This window comes from Mirounga leonina, unplaced genomic scaffold (genome assembly GCF_011800145.1).
Source record: "Mirounga leonina isolate KUSES-001 unplaced genomic scaffold, KU_Mleo_1.0 Mir_154, whole genome shotgun sequence".
Lineage (NCBI taxonomy): Eukaryota > Metazoa > Chordata > Mammalia > Carnivora > Phocidae > Mirounga > Mirounga leonina.
In genome coordinates this window covers 35,723,563-35,748,388 of record NW_023270389.1, presented here as the reverse complement: position 1 = coordinate 35,748,388, position 24,826 = coordinate 35,723,563, and the positions used below count along the sequence as shown (strand labels likewise).

The 24,826-nt window shown below is 46.2% G+C and overlaps 1 protein-coding gene across 1 annotated transcript in view; it reads right to left on the bottom strand.

Annotated features, from left to right (window-relative positions):
• HHAT (hedgehog acyltransferase) overlaps positions 1–24,826 on the bottom strand; it is a 348,920-nt gene that overhangs the window by 130,467 nt on the left and 193,627 nt on the right. Inside the window, exon 9 of the mRNA XM_035010478.1 lies at positions 20,050–20,085. Coding sequence (XP_034866369.1) covers positions 20,050–20,085 — 36 coding nt within the window. The remainder of the gene's footprint in view (positions 1–20,049; positions 20,086–24,826) is intronic.

Sequence of the window (24,826 nt, the reverse complement as noted above, 5' to 3'; positions counted from 1 at the left end):
CTGGAATGTTGTTTACTTTGCTTTTTGGCTCTCGGAAATTCACCCAGGGGTATGCTATCCACAAGGATTCTCCCCCACTGCAAAAAAATGTTCAACCAAAATCTTTGCCGTCTATTTCATGCAGATATAGCATAAAGAGACACACAAACATACACACACACAAACAAAAAGTGAGCCCCTCAAAGAAGTTCCTGTTATAAAAGGCCAGTCCATGCTTGATGTCTGAAGTGGGGACAGAGATATCCATACACCAAGCTGACTGGCTTCCCCTCTCCTACCGTTCTCCCTCCCCCAACCACAGGGATTCCAGCCAAGGTCCAGAGAATCATCACCTACAAAAGACAGATTATTTTTTATATATCTATTATGTTTCTTCGACATCCTTGAAAACAGGGTGCATTTTTTTTTCTACCTAAGAAATCAGCAAGAAGGGATCACCCTGTTTCTCAGTCCCCCGCCCCCACAGAATTAGAGCACAGACGGTCAAAGCAATAGGCCCATAACCAGCCATACACTGCTTTGCAAGGTACTCAGTTCTCCCACCTAGATCTATTCTGTGATTTAGGCCCCGTCTTCCCTTGGCAGACAGTGGAATGGAGACTGACACAGGCCAGGTCCTCTAGCCCAGAGCTCTATGCACAGCAGCAGCCCTCCCAAGGGCTAGGATTCCACGTGTCCACTGGTTCTGTCCCAGAGAGGCCGCTGTGCCCCTCCCTGGCACACCAATGCAACCAGGCAACCTTACAAAAAGCAGGCAGCTCGTTAGGAAGACTAGGTAAGAAAATGTGGATGCAGAGCCAAACCTCTACCAAAGGGTAACATCCAACGGTGCGTTCTACTATTAGTATATCCATGGAAAGCAAAGAGGGATTGGAGAGTCCTTGGCAATAGCCACAGAGTTAGACACAGGAGGTACAACTCTGTGCATATGTTGGCACTGATGCGATCAGTAAATCTAAATCCTATATATCTGGGCTTTCTCTAGGAATTCTATTATTGCTTGTGTGCATAAGAAGTGGGAGATTTATGGGGTGGAGGACTGCTTTATAAAAAGGGCATGCAAGTAAATAAGTAAAAGACAGCAAGACTCTATTAAAAAGTGTATGTATCTCTACTCCCTGTGGGGTGAATAATGATCACTCCATGTCCTCAGATAACTGAGTTAAATATGACAGGAGCGCACAAATCCCCCAGGGCACCAGGGCAGTGACACAGTATGAAGTCTGAAAAGAAAACCCATGGGGCTCCACGTGAGCCATCAGAGAGCCAGGAAGGAGTCGGATGCCAGGCTGGGCCCACAGGTGCCTGCTCAGCATTACCAAGAGCAGCTAGGAGGGCATTCAGCAAGTTACGGCATATTCAGCGGAGTCCTGGGGCAGCCAGCAGGTGTGAGAAGATGTTCTTCCACTTCGTGCCACAGCCTGACACTCCCAGTTCTCCCACTGGCTCTCTGGGGTTGACAGGCAGCAATGGTTCCCCCATCCCCGCCTCCCACAGTGATGTTAGCGACCGGTGAGCATTCTTCATTGTGACACCACACCGAGCAGCCAGGTGCCAACACAGACTCATCAATGCTAGGCCCGTTTTTAGCTCTTAGAGTCAGGGTTGATTTCTCAGAAGTTGAACAAATTTTAATGAAATGAAATTACCAGCCTCTTAATATTCTCATTAGAGAAAGCCAGGGATATCAAAACCAGAGAAAATCCCTCAACTTCATTTGATCCAATAGCTGCACTGGCAGGACTCCACAACCCCTTTAAAGATCCCCAGCCGATGGCAGCGACGGCGCAGCTGGATTCCATTGCTCTCAAAAACACACCTATGGGGACACTTGAAACGCATGGTGGGCAAGCTGCTGTTCACCTGCCTGCCCAGCCCGATGCTCAGCTACGGGACTACGAAGCCCCTCGCAGGTGAAAGCTTTAGGCTGTTATCGGTCGCAGATCTCAGAGGCAACTGCAAACATATTTAAACACTGCAAAGACTATCTCCAGACATAAGCCAAAGAGCTGCCTCCAGTGAGAAAGCTGTGTCAGTCACCCTTGCTTCCCCGGGGTTGACCATAACCACAGATGCTATCTTCTGAAGCAAACAGCAAAGCTACCTACCAGAGAGCCAAGCTTCTCTGTGTCATTTGCCTCCATCTCACCCGACTACCTCTCCTGGTCGTGCTCAAGTTCAGGTGCCAATGAACACCGGGTAGGGGCAAAAAGTGAGAATCGGGGGGGTGGGGGGGGGTTACGCCATTCAAGATATTTACCTTAAACAAAGTGCTATCCTAGATGTCATGGGAATTTTCAAACACAAATTTTGAAGAAAAGCATCCAAGGTACTCATAAATTGAGTGAGGGAGAAAGACCCACACAACTATATTCCAAAAAAAAACAGAAGATAAATAGTCCAGATTTGGCTCACCAAATACAGTATAACTCCAAGTCCCATTATGTAATTATAAATATTATCTTTGGGACTGTGTCCCATTCTCCAGATTCTCTGGTAGGACTCTTCCTTCCTTCCAGATTCCACAATTAGAGAACGCTTGAACTCTGGCATTTCAGACTGGCTTGATCTTTCTCATTATGTCAGAAGTGTTTGCTTTCCTTCTCCAACTAGACCACAGAAAAATTAAGCAGTCACTCTTCTGTCCCCTCACTGGCTTTAATATATTCTGTGTACAGCAGGAGCTCTGTACATGATGCTGAATGAAACAGAATATCTAGTATTTTAAACTCAGATATGGGGTCTCAAGAAGACCACAATTCTTGGATTGCTCAACTGTTTACAGGAATCTGTCCACTTTCATCAAGTCACAGAATTCTGCCATTATATAGGATCAGAGCTAGGAGAGACCTTTCAAATCAAAAGGTGTTTTACAGATGAGTGACTGATGTCCAGAAACTTCTGGTGACTTTCTCAAGGCCCTGGAATAAATGAAAAGGCCAGGACTAGAATCATGGGTGTCTGAAGTACCAGATGAGAGTAAAGATGTCACAGAACCTAGAGAGAAAGTGAGTAGAGCAGAAGGAGACAATATAGATTTGCATCTCACCCCAGCTGAATAATTTGCTTAGGTAATCAGATGCACATCCTCAGCTAAATGCTTTCTAGTGCATTATTTTGCTTAAAAGTGATTAAAAGGTTCAAAAATAATTATCTCTTTCCATTTACAAAATGGATTTCACTGCAATAGACTCAATGTATTAATGAACACTTACAAATGTCACTCTATGAAAAACATATTGTCTGCAAATAACCTTTCAATTAGAAACAGATGCTGTGGGCTTTCAGATTCTAAAGTGTTTTTATTTTAAACGGCCTGGTCACAGTGAAACCAGGCAGCAAGCTGGTCTTCCTTTCTCCTCAGGATCTGTTTCAAAGGTCTGACCTTCCCTTGGGATTTCACCTTACTCCAGAGCACTGGGATTCACAGCCTGCCAGGCCAGAATGTGTTTCTGAATCTCTTCTGTCAAATAAAGGTCATCCCACGTCTGTGCCAAAGCAGTTTCCACACCAACTTAGGAGGAACGCAAAGAGTGTTGGTTGTGGTCTGTGTGGATATTTCTCATTGGATTCAAATTCAACAAATATGAACTGGGCACCTGTTGGACCCCATGAGAGGTACCACCTACGAGCTCTCCCTCCTTATCCTTGAAGCAGATGGCTGTAGACAAATGGATGAGAAGTCAACAACAACAAAAGTCCTCCCTTGGGGAGCTAAGTAGTTTCCATGCATTTTACATGCATTAACAAATTTCAGCCAGCATCATTATCTCCACTTTCCAAATGACAAAATCAAGGCTCAGACCTCGTACGAAGGAGAGTAGGAATTCAAACCCAGGTGGTCTATCCACAGCCTGTGCTTCTAACTGTGATGCTACTCCTCTTCTCTGTAGCCACTCTTCCACTGGGGTTCCTCCTCTTAATCAATGCTGGGTGATCACTTTCAACAGGGACCAACGGTCCTCCACCTTTTCAGGTTTACAGAACCCTTTAAATCCAAATACGATCTGGTCTATAATAACACACGCTTCTTTAAATATCATAGTTCCGATGGAATTGGTAAATAGGAGAACAATGTCCTTATAAAACAGAAATTATGTCAGTTTATATGCGTTTTTTCTTATGCCCCAAGTAAAAGCATCCAAACACAAAGTTCACTAACAGAGCAGACTACATTGCTGCGCCAGATACCCGCTCATCCCGCCCCTTTCTCCCACTGGCCTAGTTGGGCCACATGCTCTTAGAAGCACTGAGGACACAGTTCTCTAAGACGCTGTGTAAAAGAACAACACAAAACACCCAGCTCAGTCGTGGCTCAAGTTGTATAAATCCTACAAGTGCCTTCCCCCCACCTCCCTCTGCCCTTGTTCCAGAACTCAGGGGTCGGGGCCCCTCCTTATATCCCCTTCTACCAGAAAGGTAGCATATTTACTAGATCCTTACCAGAATATTTATTTCCTAGGAATCAGGGTGACTTCCCAGTTGTGCTGATATTTTTATTAGGACTGTTATTGTTTTTCTTAGTGCCCTGGACAGTGTTACATAGGTTTCAAGTGATCTAGCCAACTCTATTTTTCCATAAATCCTGTTGTTTTTTCATGTGTGCAATTTTATATAACCTGAGGTTTTTCAAGTTTCTTGGCCTCACATTTCAGCGAAACACCTGAATTGATACGACAACCAAAAGAATGAAACTTTATCCAATGACCTTGTGATTCCTGAGGTCCCTCCTCAGCACTGAGTTGCCATGAGAACAGGGCTACTTGCCCTGTAGAGATACATACTTGACCTCGCTCATCTGCATAGTATGACAGAGTTTTTAGTTGCAATCAACAGAATCCACTCTAGCTAATTTAAGCAGAAAATGAATTTCTTCAAGGACATTAGGTCACAGAGCATCTGGGTGGCCAGCAAATCAGGCCAGGCAAGGAGACGACTGGTCCAACAGACAGCTCTGTGGATACCACTGTTGGCAGTGGGTGGGAACCCAGTCTAGCGGCATCTAGAAGCTGCACATCTCTCTACCACTCTCACCAGAAACACTTCGGTGGGGTCTTGGTCTCTCTTGTGAATCAAAGTTGCCTCTCTGGTGCATCGGAGTGGCAGGGCCTGGGATACATTCTGACCCTAGAGGTAAGGGAGACCCAGAAAGTGACTTTTGACTTGTACTTTCAGGAGGTCGATTTCAGAAGGCCAGAAATTCTCCAAAAACCAGAGGGGGCTCTAAAGGTACGGAATAGCCAGAGTATGGAGAAAATGCCCATGACACTTGAGAAGCAAGTCTTACATAACTCTTAGCATATACCAACCTCCTGGTACGAGGCTGGTGCCCTACCAAGCTCCTGGCCCAGAGCAAGTTGCCCCCATTCTTCACAGCCTGCTCACTTTAGTGTTTTGTCTGACCCACACCAGCTTCATGGCATGTATCTTCACCGCAACAGAACTTGACCTTAAATGTTGACCAATATTAGAAGCCAACCCCAGGGTTCCAAGGCTGCACTTCTTAATAAGTAATGTTTGAAGGAGTAACATTCCCATGAGCACACTGGGATTTTGACAATCCTCCAAAACAAATGATGGAGAAGTAAATCACTATACTGACTCCCAGCATCACACTTTTTCTCCAGTAAACCAGCAACTCCTTATTCCTACAGACTGCAGGGTATACCCGATTCCCAGCTCACTGAGTAGACTGTCACCCATTCTTCTCATTTAGGTAAAAGCATCTGGATGCAAATGAATCTGCTCTAATTAATACAAAAGTGTACATCATTGCAGATGTTGGTATTATGAACACTGGTGATAATATTCCTCACAACAGATCCTTCTACTCTAGTAAATAGGCTATACTACACATTTTCTATTGAAAGTTTCTTCTCTTCAGTATGTCGATTCCATCATCCAAGTGAAGACTTTGAACATGCTAGGATACACATGCATATGTCAGTTTTAACTATAGCTACACTTTCCCAGCCAACTGCTCAGGCGCTCATTCCCAAGTTACTGCTGAGAATCTAGGCCTGGCTGGCCCGAATAGCATGGAAGGCCTAGCACAGCCTGGCCCAGGATAACTTCCCAGCCTCACTCTGTGCCCCAACCACAAGGACCTTCTCTCTGTTCTTCCTCCTGGAATACACCCTGCTTCTCCACCTCAGAGCTCTGTGTATGCTTTTCCCTCCACCCTCGACCCCAAGCACTGCGTCCTGGGGGAACCTTCCCCGTGGCTGGCTCCTGCCCCACTCTGGATTGGGTGCCTCATGACACGCACTTGTAGGACCATGTGTTTGTCCTTTTTGTCACTACTGGCTGTTCTCCTTTCCCAGACATGGACGTGGTCTCTGACAAACACTTCTTGGCTCCTGAACCATAAGCTCCATGGGAGTAGGAACTATGTCTCTTTGCTAACTACTGGGTTCCAAGCACTGAGCAGGGGGCAGCAGATACTAAAACTGTTCGATAAAGAAGTGAATGGATCCATACATTTAGAATGACTGATGTCACCCATTTGGCATTTCCTTATTTGTTCGGTTTAACTCCGATTTTTGAAGTACCTGACTGTCTTCCTAAGGAAGCATTTCACAGAGGGGAAACTGAAGCAGTAATATTTAATAACTAGCTGATAAGGTCACACAACTAGTAAGTGCCAGAGCTGACTTGCGTTTGGACTGTAGCCATCTCCAACCATGGACTCATCATCCATTGCCAGGTGCTCAAAGGAAAATGCAGAAGAAACCAAGCTCACGGTTCTGGTCCACAGGGGTGGCAAGTGTGACGATAATGATGATGACAGCTAATGATTATTAAGTGTTCACTCTGTGCTGAGCACTATTTTAAGCATTTGATGTGTATTATGTCATTTAATCCTCAGAAAAAGCCCAGGAAGTGGGTATTACTTCTACTACCCATTTACAGATGAGAAAAGTCAAGTACAGAGCTGCCTGGTTGGTCGTGGAGTCAAGAGTGATGCAACCAGCTCTCAAACCCAGACGGCCCAAGCCTGAGCCCCAAGCCACTGACTGTGGTCAAGACCGAGCGTGTTGGTCGGGGGGAGGGGGGAGCATCTAGCTCTTTCAGGGGAGTCAGCAGAGCTTTGCAAAAGAGGTGTCCTCTGAACCAGGCGCTAATAGGGCCTATGTAGAAAGAAGGAACCAGAAACAGCATGCACAAAAAGAAAATGAACCAGTGAGTCTTGCTCAGGGAACAGAAGGAAGTTTAAGGAGCCTGCTCATGGGGCTGTTAGGTCTAGAAAAGCCCTTGAACAGATAACTGAGGGAGGACAGGGCTCCTCCCTCAGTTATTAAAACTGCCTTTTATGGGGTGCCTGGGTGGCTCAGTCGTTAAGCGTCTGCCTTCAGCTCAGGTCATGATCCCAGGGTCCTGGGATTGAGCCCCGCATCGGGCTCCCTGCTCTGCGGGAAGCCTGCTTCTCCCTCTCCCACTCCCCCTGCTTGTGTTCTCTCTCTCGCTGTGTCTCTCTCTGTCAAATAAATAAAATCTTAAAAAAAAAAAAACAAAAAACAACTGCCTTTTGTTTCTGGGCTATTTTGATTCAGTACCCTTGGCGGTGGCCTGAGGGGACGGACTGGAAGGAGGAAGAAAATAAAGGTGAGGTTCACAATAGAAGGCAAGTGAAAGATGATGGGGGCCTCAGTTATGGCGTACAGAGTAGGAATGAGGGAAAGAGGGCATGTGCAGTTAATATTTATAGGAGGAACTAACAGAATTTAGGAACGGAAATGGATGTAGGGTGTTAGGAAGAAGGACATTTCCAGAATGACCCCAAGGCTTCTACCCTGGGTTGGTGTGGGTAGAGCAGCACCCTCTAAGATGGGGCAGTGGCGGGGAGTGGGGGGGCGGAGAAGAGTAGGGTTGCATCATGGTGGGGGGAGGTAAATAAGGAGTCCCATTTGAGGCAAGCTGAATGCTAATAAGGTGGATGTTGATCATTCAAGTAGGCGGGCAGAAATACAACAGAACACCCAGTGTTTCTACAAGGGAAATAGACAAATGGCATCATCATCTAGACCAGCGTTAGGCAAGAAAATGTTCTGTGATGATGGAAATGTTCTATCTCTGCTCTGCACTGTCCATTATGATAGCCTGTGGCTACACGTGGCTACAGAGCACTTAAAATGTGGCTCATGCAACTAAGGAACTGAACTTTGTAATTTTGTTGACTTTTAATCAATTTATATCTTATTTATAATAAATAATGTGGAGTAGTTACCATAGTAGACAGTGCAGATCTGGATAACCGAAGTGACCCTCTAATATTAAACACACCAAAGCTGCTTATCAAAGTCTGTTGAGATTGGAAGAGACCTTGGAGTTATCGGGTATAATTCCCTCATTTCACAAATAAGGAAACTGAGGTCCAAACAGGAGAAGACACTTGCATGAAGCCAATGCAGCAAGACAGCAGTGAGGCAGACGATGGCTGTGGTCTTCTCTATCCGACCCGGTGTGCTGGCCCTTCCACACACCGTTCTGTCCTGATGCAGAAACCGCTGCAGTGTTAACTCCGCTGTGTACGGAACTGCAGTGGCTTGTGGGCAAAGCACCCCCGCCGCCCCCACCCCACCACGCTACACATCCCAAACACCTGGATAAGGAACTCTACCAGGTGTTGTAGCTGCAAATAACAAGCCCACTCTAATTCGTCTGAATATGAAAGGGATTGATTAGAGAAGGATCGGCAGTTTGCACAGTCTCTGGGAAAGGGTCTCAAAGCCAGGCTTGGAGGCGATGCAGTCAGCAACTGCTGACAAATCACACTACCCCCTAAAGCGACGGGGACCCTACTGTGCCCACCACTTGGCTCAGGGGAGCGACCCACAATCACCAGAGCCGGGTGCGGAGCCCCAAGCCCAGAGCTCTGCCGCTCAGAGCTGGACGTCACTGCTGCCAGGCTCGGCAGAAGGCATCCCAGGTCCTACCTGCACACACCTGTTCTCGTCAGTCTAACTAGAGGGCAGGCAGAATCTGAGACCCTTGCCACAGTGAAGGAAAGCAAGTTTCTGCCTTCCACCCAGTGTGGAAGCCCCACAGGGCACAATGATCCCGGGAATCAGAAAAAGAATTCCAAAAAAAGGGCACCACCACCATCATTACTTAACAAATGTCCTGTCAAGTAAGTAACCCATCTGCACTAGTTTTAGACCATGGAACTACAGCCTGTCTTGCTCAGCAGCATCCCTGACTCAGAGCTTTTTACACTTAAAATAATGTCTCTACATTGCAAATTTTCTCAATTAGTTCACCAGTGGCTCCTTTTCATTTTTTTTTTTAAGATACATTTATTTACTGGAACATCTGTATTCATAGAAGCTATGTATGGCAGGAAGTGAATTATGCATTTCAACTCTCAGAGCATGAAGGCTTTCTTTTAGGTTTGTTTTTTTTTTAATCTGGGTTTTCTAATTAACAAACCTATTATAGCACAGCCACGAAGACGAATAATTCTAAAAACATTTTCCTCAAAAGTGGTAGCAGTCAGATAGAAGCAAGACTAGATCTGAGAAATCTTCTAAGAACTGAAAATTACTGTAACGTGGAACAGAGTTGTCAAGGCCATTCCAAAGGAAAGAAAAGGACCGTAAACCACTCCAAGGGGTTCCGTCTGGAGAATAAATAAGAAAAACTGTCTTGGAAAGGGACCGTGATGCGGGAGGCTGGGAAGGGGGGCTCAGTTTTTGACAACACAGCAGAGAATACACCCACGCATTACACAACAGTTTTCATGAGCAAACCGGATGGGGTTCTGCTCCAGGCCGCCCCAGACGGGGCAGCCGGTGCTGGGGAGGTAGGAGGCCTCCCGTCCGAACAGTGGCTGACGTCCAAGGGCAGCAGCAGCAAGGCAAGAGCACTGAGGGCCTAAGGTAAAGTACCAGGGAAGGAGCGAGGGGCCGGGCTAGCAGGGCCCTCCCAAGACCAGACGATGACGAGAGTCATCGATGACGAGGAGAAGGCTGCAGCCCTCCATCCTGAGGGAAGCTCCTGGCGCCAGACCCACTCTCTCCAGCTGCCCATGCTTCCAGAGAGAGTCTGCTGCCATGTCCCACCAGGGTTTTATTGCCTCCACGTTACAGGCCACGTGCACAACTGCACCTTTTACAGTACGCCAAGCAAACATTAACAGAGGGAAACTAAAGGATAGTTTAGGGCTGTTACTGTTACTCAACAGAGCAGCTTTTACAGCAGCTGGTGGTCAGAGAATCTTCCCTGAGGGGCAAGGACGGGCCTGGGTCACCGAGCTCCAGCTTGTGGTGGCGCAGCATGGTGACGGCTGAGGTTCAAAAATCCCAATTTCACTAACTTCCCAGCTAAGCCTGTCGCAGTGAGTTTTGAAAAATATAAATCAAATCATGTTATTCCCCTCCTTTCTGACGACATTTAAAAGGGAACCCCATCCTCCTCACAGTCCGGCTGTGGCCTCTGCCTCCTGGCCTCCTTGGACTCCTCGCTCCATGATCCTGCAGCCCCCCCCAGCTTCCTTCCTTCTGTTCCCCATGTAGCTCCTCGTCCTCTCAGGGCCTTGGAGCTTGCCCTTCCCCCTACCGAGAAACAACCTAGCCCAGACCTTGCTCTGGCCGCCTCCTTCTCCTTACTCACATCCCTGCTCAGTGTCCCCAGCTGCCTCAAAGAGGCTCTTCCTACCTTACCCGTGCTGTCACAAGTGGCTCTCAGCCCTTGCCCCTCCGTCACCTCATGGGAGTCCCCGTGCCCACTTGTTTGTTTGTCTGCTCTCTGTCTCCACCCACTGCAGTGCAAGCCAAGTGAGGGCAGGCCATTGCCTACCTTCTCACTGCTTCTCTCCCAGGTCCTGGTGGCAGAAACAGGTTACATGAAAAGATAAGGACATGGCTACTAAGTCCCTTACGTGTTTGAGAGTCACAATTTATTCAAACATAAAAAAACTAATGGTGCCAAATGCTCAGGCAGCCCTCCTACCTACGCTCTGTGTCCCTGGGTTACTCAGACTGGGGACACTGGTTGCAGCCAGATCATGAAGGAAAGGAACTTCCTCAATCTGTTGCTTTATTCTTTTTTTTTTTTTATGGGAAAAGCATTACCTTTTTAAAATTGAGATACAACTGTCATTTAACATATTAAAAACAAGACAACAGGCCCAAAATGGAGTTGCTAATGCTAAGTCCCACATAGAGACTTCACCGAACGGAGACTTAATGGCAGTTTCCGCTCTTCCAGAAATGGATTCTTAAACCAGTCAATCAGGAATCACCTGATCAGCGCAAGTTAGATAATGTGCCCCATAGACCCCTGCCATCGCCTAAAGCAAGACAAGCGAAGTGACCCTGCAAAAACCAACCCATTTTAACCCAAGTTTAGCTTCCTTGTTCCCTTTCCTGCCGCCCATGCAAGTCTTTCATTTTGTATAGCTCCTCAGGGCTCCTTTCTCTCTGGCTAGATTGCATACTGTCCTAGCTGGTTCGATTTTTGCTCAAATAAACTTTTCAAACTTTTCATAGGCCTCAGTGTATCTTTTAACAAACACTGTATTAAATTTCAAGTATACAACATAAAAGATCTGACCCACGTGTATGTTGCAAAATGATCACCACTGTAAGTCTAGTTAACAACCATCACCTCACCTGGTTACAAATGTTTGTGTGTGTGATGAGACCTTTTAAGATCTACGCTCTCAGCGACTTTCAAATCTGCAATACAGTGTTATTAGCTATCGTCACTGTGGTGTGCCTTACCGCCCCAGGACTTCTTTATTTTATAACGGCAGGTTTGGGCCTCTCAAAGGACCCTCTGGGCATCAGACACCCTGGGCTATTATGGGGAATACACACGTGACCCAGAGCCTGCCCTCCAAGAGCTCACTGTTGAGGAGGAATGTAGGACATGCACAAGAAGAACTCTGCTTAAAGTTGTAGGCTCCAAACTTCCCTGAGCATAAGGGTCACCTGGCGCAAGCAGTAATGACACGGATTCCTGGCCCGCACGCATCTAAAACATCCCGGCAGATTCCCGTGGTGCGGGGAGCTTGGGAAGTAGTGTTATGGAGGGAGAAAGAGGAAGGCTGCTTGGAGGCAGCAGCACCGAGCTGGACTGGAGGGGGCCAGGAGGTGGATGAGGAGGAAGGGGGGACGATCCCAGCGCAGGGAACACATGAGCTGAGGAAAGAAGCCAGGAGACTTGGGGAGGGACAGAAAGCCGCATTTGTTCCCATTTGGTGGTGGCACAAAGAGGAATATGGTGAGACGAGGTGGAAAGCAGCCTGAAGACCAACTGGGTGGGCCCGGAACATGAGGGTCTAGCCTGGCTTTAACAGAAGGCAAGAGAAGCACTGACTCGTTCTGAGGAGGGAGTGACAGCAGCAGGTACGTAGTCACCTTACAGATGAGTCATGGAGGGCTCAGAAAGGGTCCTGAGCTACCTCAAGTCCCACAGGCGGAAGGACAGAGGCCAGGACTCAAACCCTGCTACTCGGATTCCAGAGGTGAGGCGCGGGAGGGGAAGGGACAAACTGGCCCCCACTGAGTCCCCACGGTGTCCAGGCACAGAGCTGAGCTACTGGCATTCACCATCACACCTCGCTACAGCTCTAGGAGGTAAGAGGCCCAAGTTACAGACAGAAGGGCGTAACTTTCTCCAGAAACAGGAAGGAAAGGGTGATGTGAAAGATGTTGAGGAGGCTGACTCAACAGCATTTGGAAACTGGACACAGGAACAATGATGGAAGTCGGGCAGCACCACAGAAGAGGGGACAGCCTCGTGGAAGGGCTGGGGGGACCTCCCTGTGGAAGAGGGGAGGACAGCCCCGTGGAGGGTGGGGGGGAAGAGCCCCGTGGAAGCAGGATAGCTTCTCCTCAGGGCCCTGCATGCATTTTTATTAACTGTCTCTGTGGGACCTGCTTTGGAATCTGGCTTCCTTCACTCACATGTTCTTCACTTCTTATTTAAAAACACTTTGTTCCCAGAACACCGCACAGCTCATCAGCTGCTGGTTTTCATACACCGCAAGTGGAATGAAAGAAAGGTTTAAAAAGAATGCTGTCCTACTGCAGTGGCCTCGGAGAAGAGCAGGTGGCTGCAGAACGACTCAGTGGCCCCCAGGAGGCACTTCTCCTCCGGGTGCCACCCAGAGACGATCGGCAGGGCCTCGCGAGAACTGCCAAGACACAGAGTTTAGTCTCACCTCAGGTGGGAGCCGCTTTTAATCAATGCATTTGCTTTTCATACCACTACTAAAAATTAACTCCTTGGACAAACAAAAGTTGACTTCCACGTTACATTTGCAAAATTAAAAATCCAAAATCCTATGTAACAAATTAGGTATTCTGCCTCTGAGTTATCATGCGTGCATGTGTGTGTGTATGTGTGTGTGTGTGTTTAGAAATATATACATAATAGTTTTATCTTTCTTTTATATTTATCTATAAAATACGTATATATATACGTGTGTATATATATATTTATATGATTCTACATCGCTAGACTGAATACAGATGCTAATTATCTTCCTATTACCATCTGGTTCTTACTCCCAGGACCAAATGCCCACCCTCCTGTCCTTAACCTCTCTGTGTCCAGAGCGGCTCAGAGCCTAACCAGATATCAACTACCCTGAGGAGACACAGGAAAGAGGGAGGCTTATCCCTGGCTCTCTTCCTTTTTCTTAGGAGGAGTCCTTTAGCCTAAATTAATCTTTCATTTGACTACTTGCCTTCTTAAAGATGCAAGGCAGACTCTTTAGAACATTTCACACATCACAGAATCCAAGACATATTTCAAATGATGGTGAGCAGACTTCTTTATCAACACCATGAATGCTACAATTAACTCCAGCAAATGTGCTGGTAGACTTTGTGCTACTCAAAATAAAGGAGGTTAAAACTACCCTGTGATTCATGGAGCTCAAAACACCAACATTTTTTAGCCCAAACAACCCTTCTCTTCTGCTCTCGGGCTAGTTTCATGAATGGGTCGGGTAAAGGGTGTCACCAAGGGAAAGCCAAAAACAGCTTTGCTCATTTCAGAATTCAGTGAAGAGAAGCGGACTGTAATCCGCTGCCCTCTGGCAATTCAAAGACCTTCCAGACCTCGGTGGAATCTCAGGATCAACCACCAGAACAAAAGCACTACAGGAAGGGGACAGTTCTCCCATTCTACCTTCTCTCTCACCAGAACAAAATGCTTCAAAAGGGCAAACGCTGTTTTATGTAAACATTAGCATTTCCAAAGGATTAAATCTACACTATATTGAACACCATTCTATAAGCAGCATCTGTTCACTTAGAGAAAGGAATTTCTCTTCTAACGACCATGATCAACTCTGGCGATCTTCTCAGATAGCTTTCGGGCCATGCCAGAGGCTCAGTGGCCTTTTCTATCTGTCTAAGAAATATCAGTGGCAGGCCCCCAACCTCTGCATTTCTGCTAGTCCTGACAGGACATCGAGACACCATCCTTAGGACAAAACTAGTGGTTCCAATGCATTCACACCTGGTCTTTAGAATAAAAATGGAAAATAATAGCAAAGAAAACTTAGTTTGCTATTTAGAAAAAAAAAAAATCCTTATTTGAAATGGATTATATAGCTAAGTATAAATAATACAGAAAAGAAGATGGAAATACAGGTGCTATTTTTCTGATTTTTAAATGTATAAGCATAAGGGCAATGCAAAAATTGTAAAAGGAAAACAGATAAATTTAATCTTTCAGACAACATAGAAGAGGGATGGCTACAGGTTTTCTTTTAAGTCATGATGACAACCTGTATCACTTAAAACTATTCGCCAACACGAGGAGCTCAGAGAAGGGCGGGATGGGCAGGTACAGAGCAGTTACCGTGTGCCTCCATTAGAGGGGTGGGCTGGCTACAACTCTGGGTAAAATGAAAAATGCCTTGGTCAGCAAGACTCAAGCCAGCCATCACTAATCATTTCGACTTTCTTGCCAAAACTGAACTAAGCGGAACTTAAACACGCTACCCTATCCTTTAAAATGAAACAGAACTATTTTCTTCCATAATCTCTCTTCCCAGATTGGACACTTTTTCCCTTTTTCTTCTGTAGGACCCCAACCAAGAGTCTTCTTCTGAGGCTATTCTTAAGTTTCCTGAAAGTCTTTCCTTTGCTTTCTGTGAGATTTGGAAGGATTGAGGTCACTCAATTTTCCCACCGTCATCATAAAACACCAATACCAAAAATGCTCACCTTTCATCAAACCTGACAGCCCCTTCCTGCCCGCACAGCTCAGTGAAATCCCCCAACAACTTAAAAGGTAGCATGCCCCTCCTTGAAGTTGCCTAGGCTGGGAGTACAGATAGGGGTCTTGGCTTTGTGGAAATTTATGTCATTCCAGAGAAGTCGACATTACTTCCACCAACGTCAAAGATGCAGCTGATTAATTGCAGGCATGCTGCAGTTTCTCTCATGCCAAATGCTAAGTATTCAATACAGCCTGACGACCCAGAGGACATGTGAAGAGCTTGTTGGAGCCAATAAATGTAGTTAATTAAAAAAAAAAAAAATCAATGCCAATTTCTCCAACGCCTCCTCTTTTACAAAGGGAATCTATTTTCTTCTCTTGACCAACACAGGGTGGGAAGGATTCAAGCAGCACCGCCTCCCTCTTCTGACCCTCTAGGTTCTCTCCAGTGACAGAGTCCCAGGAAAATGCCAGCATTCTCGGGTGTGACAAACACGCCACCACCACCTTTGCTTCCCCGCTCCCAGGGCAGCTGGGCAATCACACTCTGCTTCTCTCCACCCAACTGAGACCACTTTCTCTAAGTCGAAAGGGCACTTCACACCTTCTGGTGGCTAACTTCAAGAGTTCCTCCAATTAAAAAGAAAAAAAAATCCCCATTCAAACCACCCTCTCCACCAGCTGCCTGGCCTTTCCTTCCTCCCCTTCCCAGCTTAACTTCTTGAGAGAGTTGCTGCCATTCCATCATCCACCCCCCACACGGCGCCCCTACCACCGCACCCCTATCCGCTTCAACCTGGCTTTGGGGGACCATCGTGCCAGGGCAACACTTCTCACTAAGGTGCCCATGAGAAACAGTGCTCCGTCCCCATGGGGCTAAACCTCCCAAACCGGGAGCAGAAAGGACCCATTTTCTTTTTTTTTCTTTTTTCTTTTTTTAAAGATTTTTATTTATTTATTTGTCAGAAAGAGAGAGAGGGAAAGAGAGCACAAGCAGGGGGAGCAGCAGGCAGAAGGAGAGGGAGAAGCAGGCTCCCCGCTGAGCAAGGAGCCCGATGCAGGACTCAACCCCAGGACCCTGGGATCATGACCTGAGCCGAAGGCAGGCGCTTAACTGACTGAGCCACCCAGGCACCCCAGAAAGGACCCATTTTCTAAAGGGAGCTGCAAATAAAGGGGCAATACCCCCACACCAAAGAGATGGAGAACTGACTGCTCCCTGCAACCACCTCTCCCCCACATCTCCATCCCCCAACTCCCAAACTAGGAGAAGGGTAGAGGAAGGAACTCAAGAGTCTTCACGTCAGAGTCTTGGCTTAGGGCAGAGTGCTGTCATGTGGGGGTGGGAGGGGGGAGGGAATGAACAGACTTTGTCACAGAGACTGGGAATGCCCGCAAAAAGGAGAAACTAACCCCTCATTCCCCAACCCGATGCAACAACAAACATGCTGATTTGCTCTGTCCCTACCAGAGCAAACGAAAGGACAACTGCAGAGAGATGTCAGGACAGAAAGAAGCCTTAACCCCCAGTTTTGCTTGCTTCACAGAACACTGACGAAGGTGACCAGTTAGAACATGTCACCAGTACCCATCCAAAAGGGCTTCCTGCCAGGACAAGGGGATCCCAGCACCAGTTACATTAGAGGCACTTAGCTTCACCCTTTCCTTCCTCCCCATCCAACATAGGAGATTTGGTTGGAGCCCAGAAGAAGGAAAGGGAGGAGGGCTCCCAGAGGCAGACCATCCCCCCTCCCCACTTCAGGTCCCTCACACCACAAGCCTGGCCAGTGATAAGCTCAGGGAAAGCCTTAAATCAAATGCCTGTGATTCTCACAGTAGTATTCCCAGACATACCCAAATAAGTGGCACATGATAGGCTTAATCATTATTTGTTGAATAAATGACTGAAAAGCTTCTTCTTAATCCTTGCCCTCCTTGTCCTTTCTGCCTCGTTTTGTTCATTCACTCCAGCCACAAGTATTTGTTGAAGGTTGATTCTATACAATTTAATCATGGAAAGGCGATTAAGACATGTCCCCCGCCCTCCAGAAAGTTACTAGAGAACAGAAGCGAGTACAGACTTGCATCTGTCACAAGCACTTGTGGGAACCACGGCATGGCAGTGATACAAAGTACCAAAGACATTAACTCAAAAATCCAAACCACCCGCTCAATATACCCTCCCAGCTTTCTCCTGTCAGTTTACATACGGAATTCTCATGTCTGCCTTTTCGGTGAACACTGGTCTTTTATCCCTCCTGCTAAAATGCATTTACCCTTAATGTGTCAAGGGTAGTGGTTAACACACCACCATCTATGTGTGATATCCTGGAGAAAGCCAGGAAAATCCACATTCCGTGGATCTAGGGTAGGCCAAAAAGATTTCAGTGCACAGCCTTGGATGAGGCCCTGGAGAAATGTCAAGGTACGTGTATGGCCTTTCTTGGAACACCGCTGTATGTGATGCAGCACAGAGTAAACGCTCTAGGTTTAGGACAAAGGTGATGCCAGTGATGTACATTTCCCCTCAGCATCTTGCCCACAGAAAGATGGTCATGCATTGTGGAGAGCCGAACCACTATACCACCTACCCAGAAATCACATGGGATTTACAGGTTGTTTATTAGCCGACTCAGAATTAGCATTTAAAGTCTCATATTTGCAGAAAGCAAATCACTCTATATAATCTCTAGTTCCCTTGTAATCACTAACTTACAGTCCTTCAGCAACCGTTATTGCTTCTCACATATATTTTTGACAAGAGGTTGTTTTTTTTATGACCATTCTTCACCATTATTAGAAAATAATATATGCTCAATACAAAAAAAAATCTAGAAAATACAGCAAAGTTGATAGCAGAAAAAATATCATGCAAATTTTTTACCAACCCTGTTAATATTTTGGTATATTTCCATTTAACCTCTGTTTGATTTAATAGCTATTTGGAATTAATATGCCCCATAAGCCAACTCTGGTAAAAATCACCAATAAACTAGGATATAAGTGCCATCTGTAATCTCTTCCAATTATGAACAAGGTTGGAGTTGCAGGACTATAACACAACCAGTAGATTCAACTTTAAAAGCTTAAATTCAATGGAGGGAAAATTGGTTAAGTGGGCTGTTTAATACACATATAGATTATGGAACAGAATAGACAGCCCAGATATGGACCCTGAACCCTACGGTCAAATAATCTTCGACAAAGCAGGAAAAAATATGCAATGGAGAAAAGACAGTCTCTTCAATAAATGGACAGCTATATACAGAAGAATGAAACTCGACCATACTCTTAGTATACATACACAAAGATAAACTCAAAACGGATGAAAGACCTCAATGTGAGACAGGAATCCATCAATCCTAGAGGAGAACATAGGCAGTAACCTCTTTGACATCGGCCACAGCAACTTCTTTCAAGACATGTCCCCAAAGGCAAGGGAAACAAAAGCAAAAATGAACTTCTGGGACTTAAGCAAGATATAAAGCTTCTGCACAGCAAAGGAAACAGTCAACAAAACAAAGAGGCAACCCACAGAATGGGAGAAGATATTTGCAAATGACACTACAGACAAAGGGCTGATATCCAAGATCTATAAAGAACTTCTCAAACTCAACACCCAAAAAACAAATAATCAAGCCAAAAAATGGGCAGAAGACATGAAAAGACACTTCTCTGAAGAAAACATACAAATGGCTAACAGACACATGAAAAAATGTTATCATCATTAGGCATCAGGGAAATTCAAATCAAAACCACATTGAGATGCCACCTTACACCAGTTAGAATGGCAAAAATGGACAGGGAAAGAAACAACAAATGTTGGAGAGGTTGTGGAGAAAGGGGAACCCTCTTACACTGCTGGTGGGAATGCAAGTTGGTACAGCCACTTTGGAAAACAGTGTGGAGGTTCCTCAGAAAATTAAAAATAGAGCTACCCTGTGACCCAGCAATTGCACTCCTGGGTATTTACCCCAAAGACACAGATGTAGTGAAAAGAAGGGCCATATGCACCCCAATGTTCATAGCAGCAATGTCCACAATAGTGGAAAGAGCCAAGACGCCCTTCAAAGGCGAATGGATAAAGAAGATGTGGTCCATATATACAATGGAATATTACCCAGCCATCAGAAAGGATGAATACCCACCATTTGCATTGACATGGATGGAACTGGAAGGGATTATGCTAAGTGAAATAAGTCAAGCAGAGAAAGACAATTATCAAATGGTTTCACCTATTTGTGGAACATAGGAATAGCATGGAGGACATTAGGAGAAGGAAGAGAAAAATGGCGGGGGGAATTGGAGGGAGAGATGAACCATGAGAGACTATGGACTCTGAGAAACAAACTGAGGGTTTTAGAGGGGACGGGGGTGGAGGGCTTGGTGAGCCCGGTGACGGGTATTAAGGAGGGCACGTATCGCATGGAGCACTGGGTGTTATACGCAAACAATGAATCATGGAACACTACATCAAAAACTAATGATGTACTGGAAGGTGACTAACATAATAAAAAAAAAAAAAAAGTGGGTTGTTTAATGTATGTGTGCAAGCTGGCACTCTTCACTTTTCTATTTGTCTTTCCATGAGCCCAGCACTTGGAGTAAGTTTGTCAAAGCTTTTGGGAAACGATCACTTCAGATATAAACCCCGTTAAACAGAAGTTCCTCTGATTGTTCAAAAAAGGATAATTTCATGGGCAATTCTTAGAGGCCCAAAAAACCATAGTGTTAGCGGTGGGTTTTTTGACAAGTATACAATTGCCATTATTTGTCAAGATATTTAAAAAGGATTTTATTTTCATCCCAGTCTTCCATTACAGACATGCTATTCAATGATAGCTAGGAAAAAAATTATGGGCTTACCTGATTAAGAAATCATGCAGTCCAACATCAAAATACCTGTTCAAAAAAGACACAGACAAGTATGTCAGTAAAAGAAATGTACAACAATGGTGGACTTGACCAAAAATATAAAATTTACATTCAGAGCATGGTGAATCAATCAATCACTCTCTAACAGTGGTTCTCAAAGTATGACCCCTGGAGTGGCCACAGCAGCATTACCTGGGAATTTGCTGGAAATGCAAACTCTCAGGCCCTGGGTGCCTGGGTGGCTCAGTTGGTTAAGCGACTGCCTTCGGCTCAGGTCATGATCCTGGAGTCCCGGGATCGAGTCCCGCGTCGGGCTCCCTGCTCGGCAGGGAGTCTGCTTCTCCCTCTGACCCTCCCCCCTCTCATGTGCTCTCTCTCATTCTCTCTCTTTCAAATAAATAAATAAAATCTTTAAAAATAAATAAATAATAAAAAATTAAAAATAAATAAAATAAAAAAATAAAAAAACCTCTCAGGCCCTACACGTCAGCATACTGATGCACAAATTCTGGGGGCGGGGCCCAGCAATTAGATCTGACAAGCCCTCCAGGCAATTCTGATGCAGAACCACTGCTCTATGACAGCAAAAGGGTCTCAGAAAGACTATGTGCTCTCTCCGAAAAAGAAGGCCATAAAAGTAGATTTCACCACTTTGCCAACAGGTGAGTCCTTTTGTAACACTGGTCGTCTCAGATGTTCTCTCGCTCAAACATAAATGAAATATTTTACAAGTACAAAACCATGCTGGCCAAAGTTAAGAACAGGGGTGGGGTGGGGAAGGGTCAGCTCTGTCCTTCCATGTCCCTCCCAGCCATAGTCCCTGGAGCTTTTAACCAGAGAGCAACCCTGTCCATAGCTGGGTCTGCCTTGGGAGGGAAGGGAGGAGAGGTGCTCCATGCACATGCTGGTGAGCCAGCCACTGTGCTTAGCCTCACACCGGGCAGCCAGTAAGCACTGGGCAGTGGTGGACCCTTTCAGAGACAGCTTCCCCTGCCACCACCAAACTGGCTTTGCCCATATGAATGGCACGGCCTTGGTTTCTCTAATTAGCTCATTTATTCCCCCTAAATCTCTGACCACTTAGCCAGGGTCCTTCTCTCCCCTTTGGGTCTGGCTGTGAGCAAAAAGACTGGGTGGCTGGAACCATGATGTTGCTGCCCACCACACATGACCACTACTCCTAACACCTAGATGGTGGTCATTGTGTCCCACCCAACAGACTGGCCTCCCGGGTTAGCGATCTGTCCGAGTAAAGCCTGAGTTAATTCTGTCCCTACAGACAATGAGCAATAGACACAGAAATTCACTCTACAGTGCGGTCTGACTGCCGAGGGCTTGACTGTCCCTAGCTCCCAGCTTCAACCCTCCCCCGTCCCTGGAACATCCCAGCATGCCTGGCACCTCACCTGACATAGAGCAGATGATTACTGACATTAAAATAGGATTCCTTTGGGTCCCTTTAAATAGCAAGCTTCCTTTATGTGCTCAAAATCTGTTTACAGGTCATGGACACAGGGCAGAAGAGAATAGAGCAACAAAGCCAAAATATAAGGTACCGCATTCACTGTGTCACTTACCTGAAGTCATCACATGATTCAGGGAAAATTGAATTCAAGGTACATAAATTCCACTTACTCATAAGTCTTCTGAAAAGAGCTCTAAAGGGAGATGTACCTGCAGGGTTAGCTGATTCGTTTCAGTTGATATTACATTGACCTGAGGAGATGCTAAGTTCTTCCTACAATCATATTTAACACAGATTTTTGAAAAAAATGAAAAACAGAAATGATCCCTCCTGTCAACCAAAACCTCGGCCACATAAGTAAATATTCATATGACAGATAGCAATTGCAAGTTTGCCAGAGTCTGCAATATGGGAGATACAAGTATGTTCAGATTAGAACAAAGATTTCAGCTTCTTTCATTCATCCAAAACCTAATCAGCCTTTTCAATGACATCAGCCACAGAAAGCATCAGATTCTGTTGCTGGAATCATAAGCATAAAGTAGACACAGAAAGGAATCACAGAGAACCACAATATGGGAGGGAGGACGAAGACTCTGAGGGAGTAATGAGAAACCTAATTATATTCATAGAAATGATTATTTAGCATGTAGAAGGTGGCAACTACTCTGCTTGGTGCGCGCATACACAAGCCATTGCGGTGAGGCTGGGACTGACATCTCCATTCATGCGTGCAGGAACTAAAGCTCAGAGGCTAAGTAACTTGCAGTGCTCACAACTAGTAGCAGACAAATCTGGGAGTCAAACTGGGCCCTGAAAGCCATGAATTGCTCGCTCTTCCCACTGAAAAGCACAGGCTCTCACTGCCTCTCATTATTACTAATTGAAAATGACTTCATTTTAAGAACGGGTCCCTTTCCACCTGCTCTGATTTCTGCTGCTTCCAACGTGGCTGCCCTGCCCCAGGCAAGCCCGCCTGCTCTGCTTCCCAGAGCACACCTGCCCCGCAGGTGCCATCCATCCCCTTGGGTCTTAGAACCAAGTCAGGTTCTGGGAAGTTATGTAACCTCTGGGCTCCAGGTTTTCCACGGGAAAATGGAGATCCCTCACTCATGGAAGGTTATGAGAATTAGGTGATATAACATAAATACAGGGCTTAGCACAGTGCTTGGTAAACCCGAGTACTCAATAAATAGTAATCTCCTTCCCTCCAATTTTTAAGAGTTGTTTTAATGGAAGCCCAATTCCCAATAACTCAGTAGGAGAAGGAAGCCACATAAAAAGGAAATAAGAGGTCTCACTATGCAGCCCACGAAGAGAGGTCACTGAATCCAGGACGCAGGCAGGGCCTGAGCAGTGGAGTAAAGGGTAGTACAGCTGGAAAGGTGAGGGACAGGCACAGAGCTTAGGAAACAGGCAGGAGAGCAGGAAGACCAATTATTCCATGGAGGTCTCATAGAGAGCCTTGAAGTTGCATGCGAGAGCCAGTGGGGCATACAGAGGAGCGGGATCTGGCCGCCAGGCAGGGAAGATATCCTCCTGCCCTGGTCCTGACCGGCATCTCAGTAAGAAGGACCAGTACACACTAGTGCATGTCCAGCTGCACCTGTCGTCGTGGTGTCCCCTAAACTTTAGGGCCTAAATATGCAGAAGTAAGAGATTGTGATGCATGTGTTTCAGAACATTTCTTCTTATGAGAACATGACTGGTCGTGGGTGGAATTTGGGGCCAGGACAATGAGGGTCTTTAAGCATCCTGTGTAAGGCAAGTTTACGATGGAGAATACTATAATGAGTTAACAGTCACTTGGAAACCAGTGGAATGGAGAAGGTCAAGGATGGGGATTAGCATCAGAAAACATACCAGGAAAAATGTAAGGGGAGGAAAATGGAACTTCCTCACAGGTATTTACATCTTACTCCTTTGCTACGTCAATTCATCTGTGTGGATATTCATTCAACAGATATTTTGTCAGAGCCTTCTAAGTGCCGGGCACCAATGTAGCCCTGGGGATGGGGGCGGGGGAGGGGGGTGGAGAGTAACATAACAAGGTCCTACTTCTCACGGCACTCACAGTCTAGGTGGGACAGATGAACAACAAATAAGCACTTAGATAAAGAAGATAACATCAGAGAGCAGAGAATGCATACAAGGTGACAGGACAGAGGGGTGGGCCACACAGCCGCTCAGGGAAGTCCTCTCTGACGAGGTGACATTTGGGTTGAAATCTGTATGGTCAGAGAGGATGAGCTAAGCAAAGACCAGAGGGAGAGTGTCCCAGGCAGGAGGACAGCTGGGTAAAGCCCCGAGGCGGGAAGAAATGTGGCAGGTTAGAGGAAAGGATGAAGGCCAGCAGGACTGGGACAAGCTGAGGTAGGACAGGGGGGCTGGGACCAGATCTGAGGAGGCTGTACAGAAGAGTTTGGGCTTCATTTTAACAACAATGGGAAGCACTAAAGGGTCTTTAACAGGGGAACGGTATTTTTTTCATTTGTTTAAATTTTATTCATTTAGGGGGTGAGGGAGTGGTATGCTTTGATTTATGTATCAAAAAGAACACTCTGGGTGTCCCGAAGAGAAAGGATGGGAACAGAAGCGTGGTGGGGAGCCATGGCCGTCTAGCTGAGAGGTGATGGGGATTCACCCCAGGATGGAAACACTGGAAATGAGGGCGGAGACAGGGATGGATTCAGAGAGGATTCTGTGGTTGAGTACAAAGACTTGCTCACAGACTCACGCAGGATGGGGACAAGGAATTGAGGGAAGGAGGGAGGGAGAGAAGGAGAGAGGGGAAAAAGAATCTGCAAAAGAGCTGAGGGCCTCACATCACGCAGTTTCACACCAGGCAAACCAAAGGCTCCGCCAGGCCTTGGCTGCTTCTGGAGGCTCCACAGTAATGCTTGGTGGCCCGCATCCACACTGAGGGGATGACGATGTTCTGTGACTGGCTTAACTTGGAGAACGGCTCACCTGCTGGAAGAACTAGAAATCGTGGCGATGGTTTGGGGTCTTTTTAATGGATTTATTGTGGTAAAATCCACATAACACAAAACTTCCTCTTGAACCATTTTTTATGTGCACAGCTCAGTCGCATCGAGCACACTCACACTGTTGCACAACCATCACCACCATCTGTCTCCAGAACTTCTTCAACCTGCCTCACATGAAACACCAGGCTTCCTCTGTACCACGGTAAAGCTGATTTGGGCTCCTTCCAAAGGGTTCAGGGGTGCCCCCTCACATAGGGCTGTGTCTTTAATTTCAAAAGAGAAGCCAACCAATGCAGTCTAGAAATATCTTCTC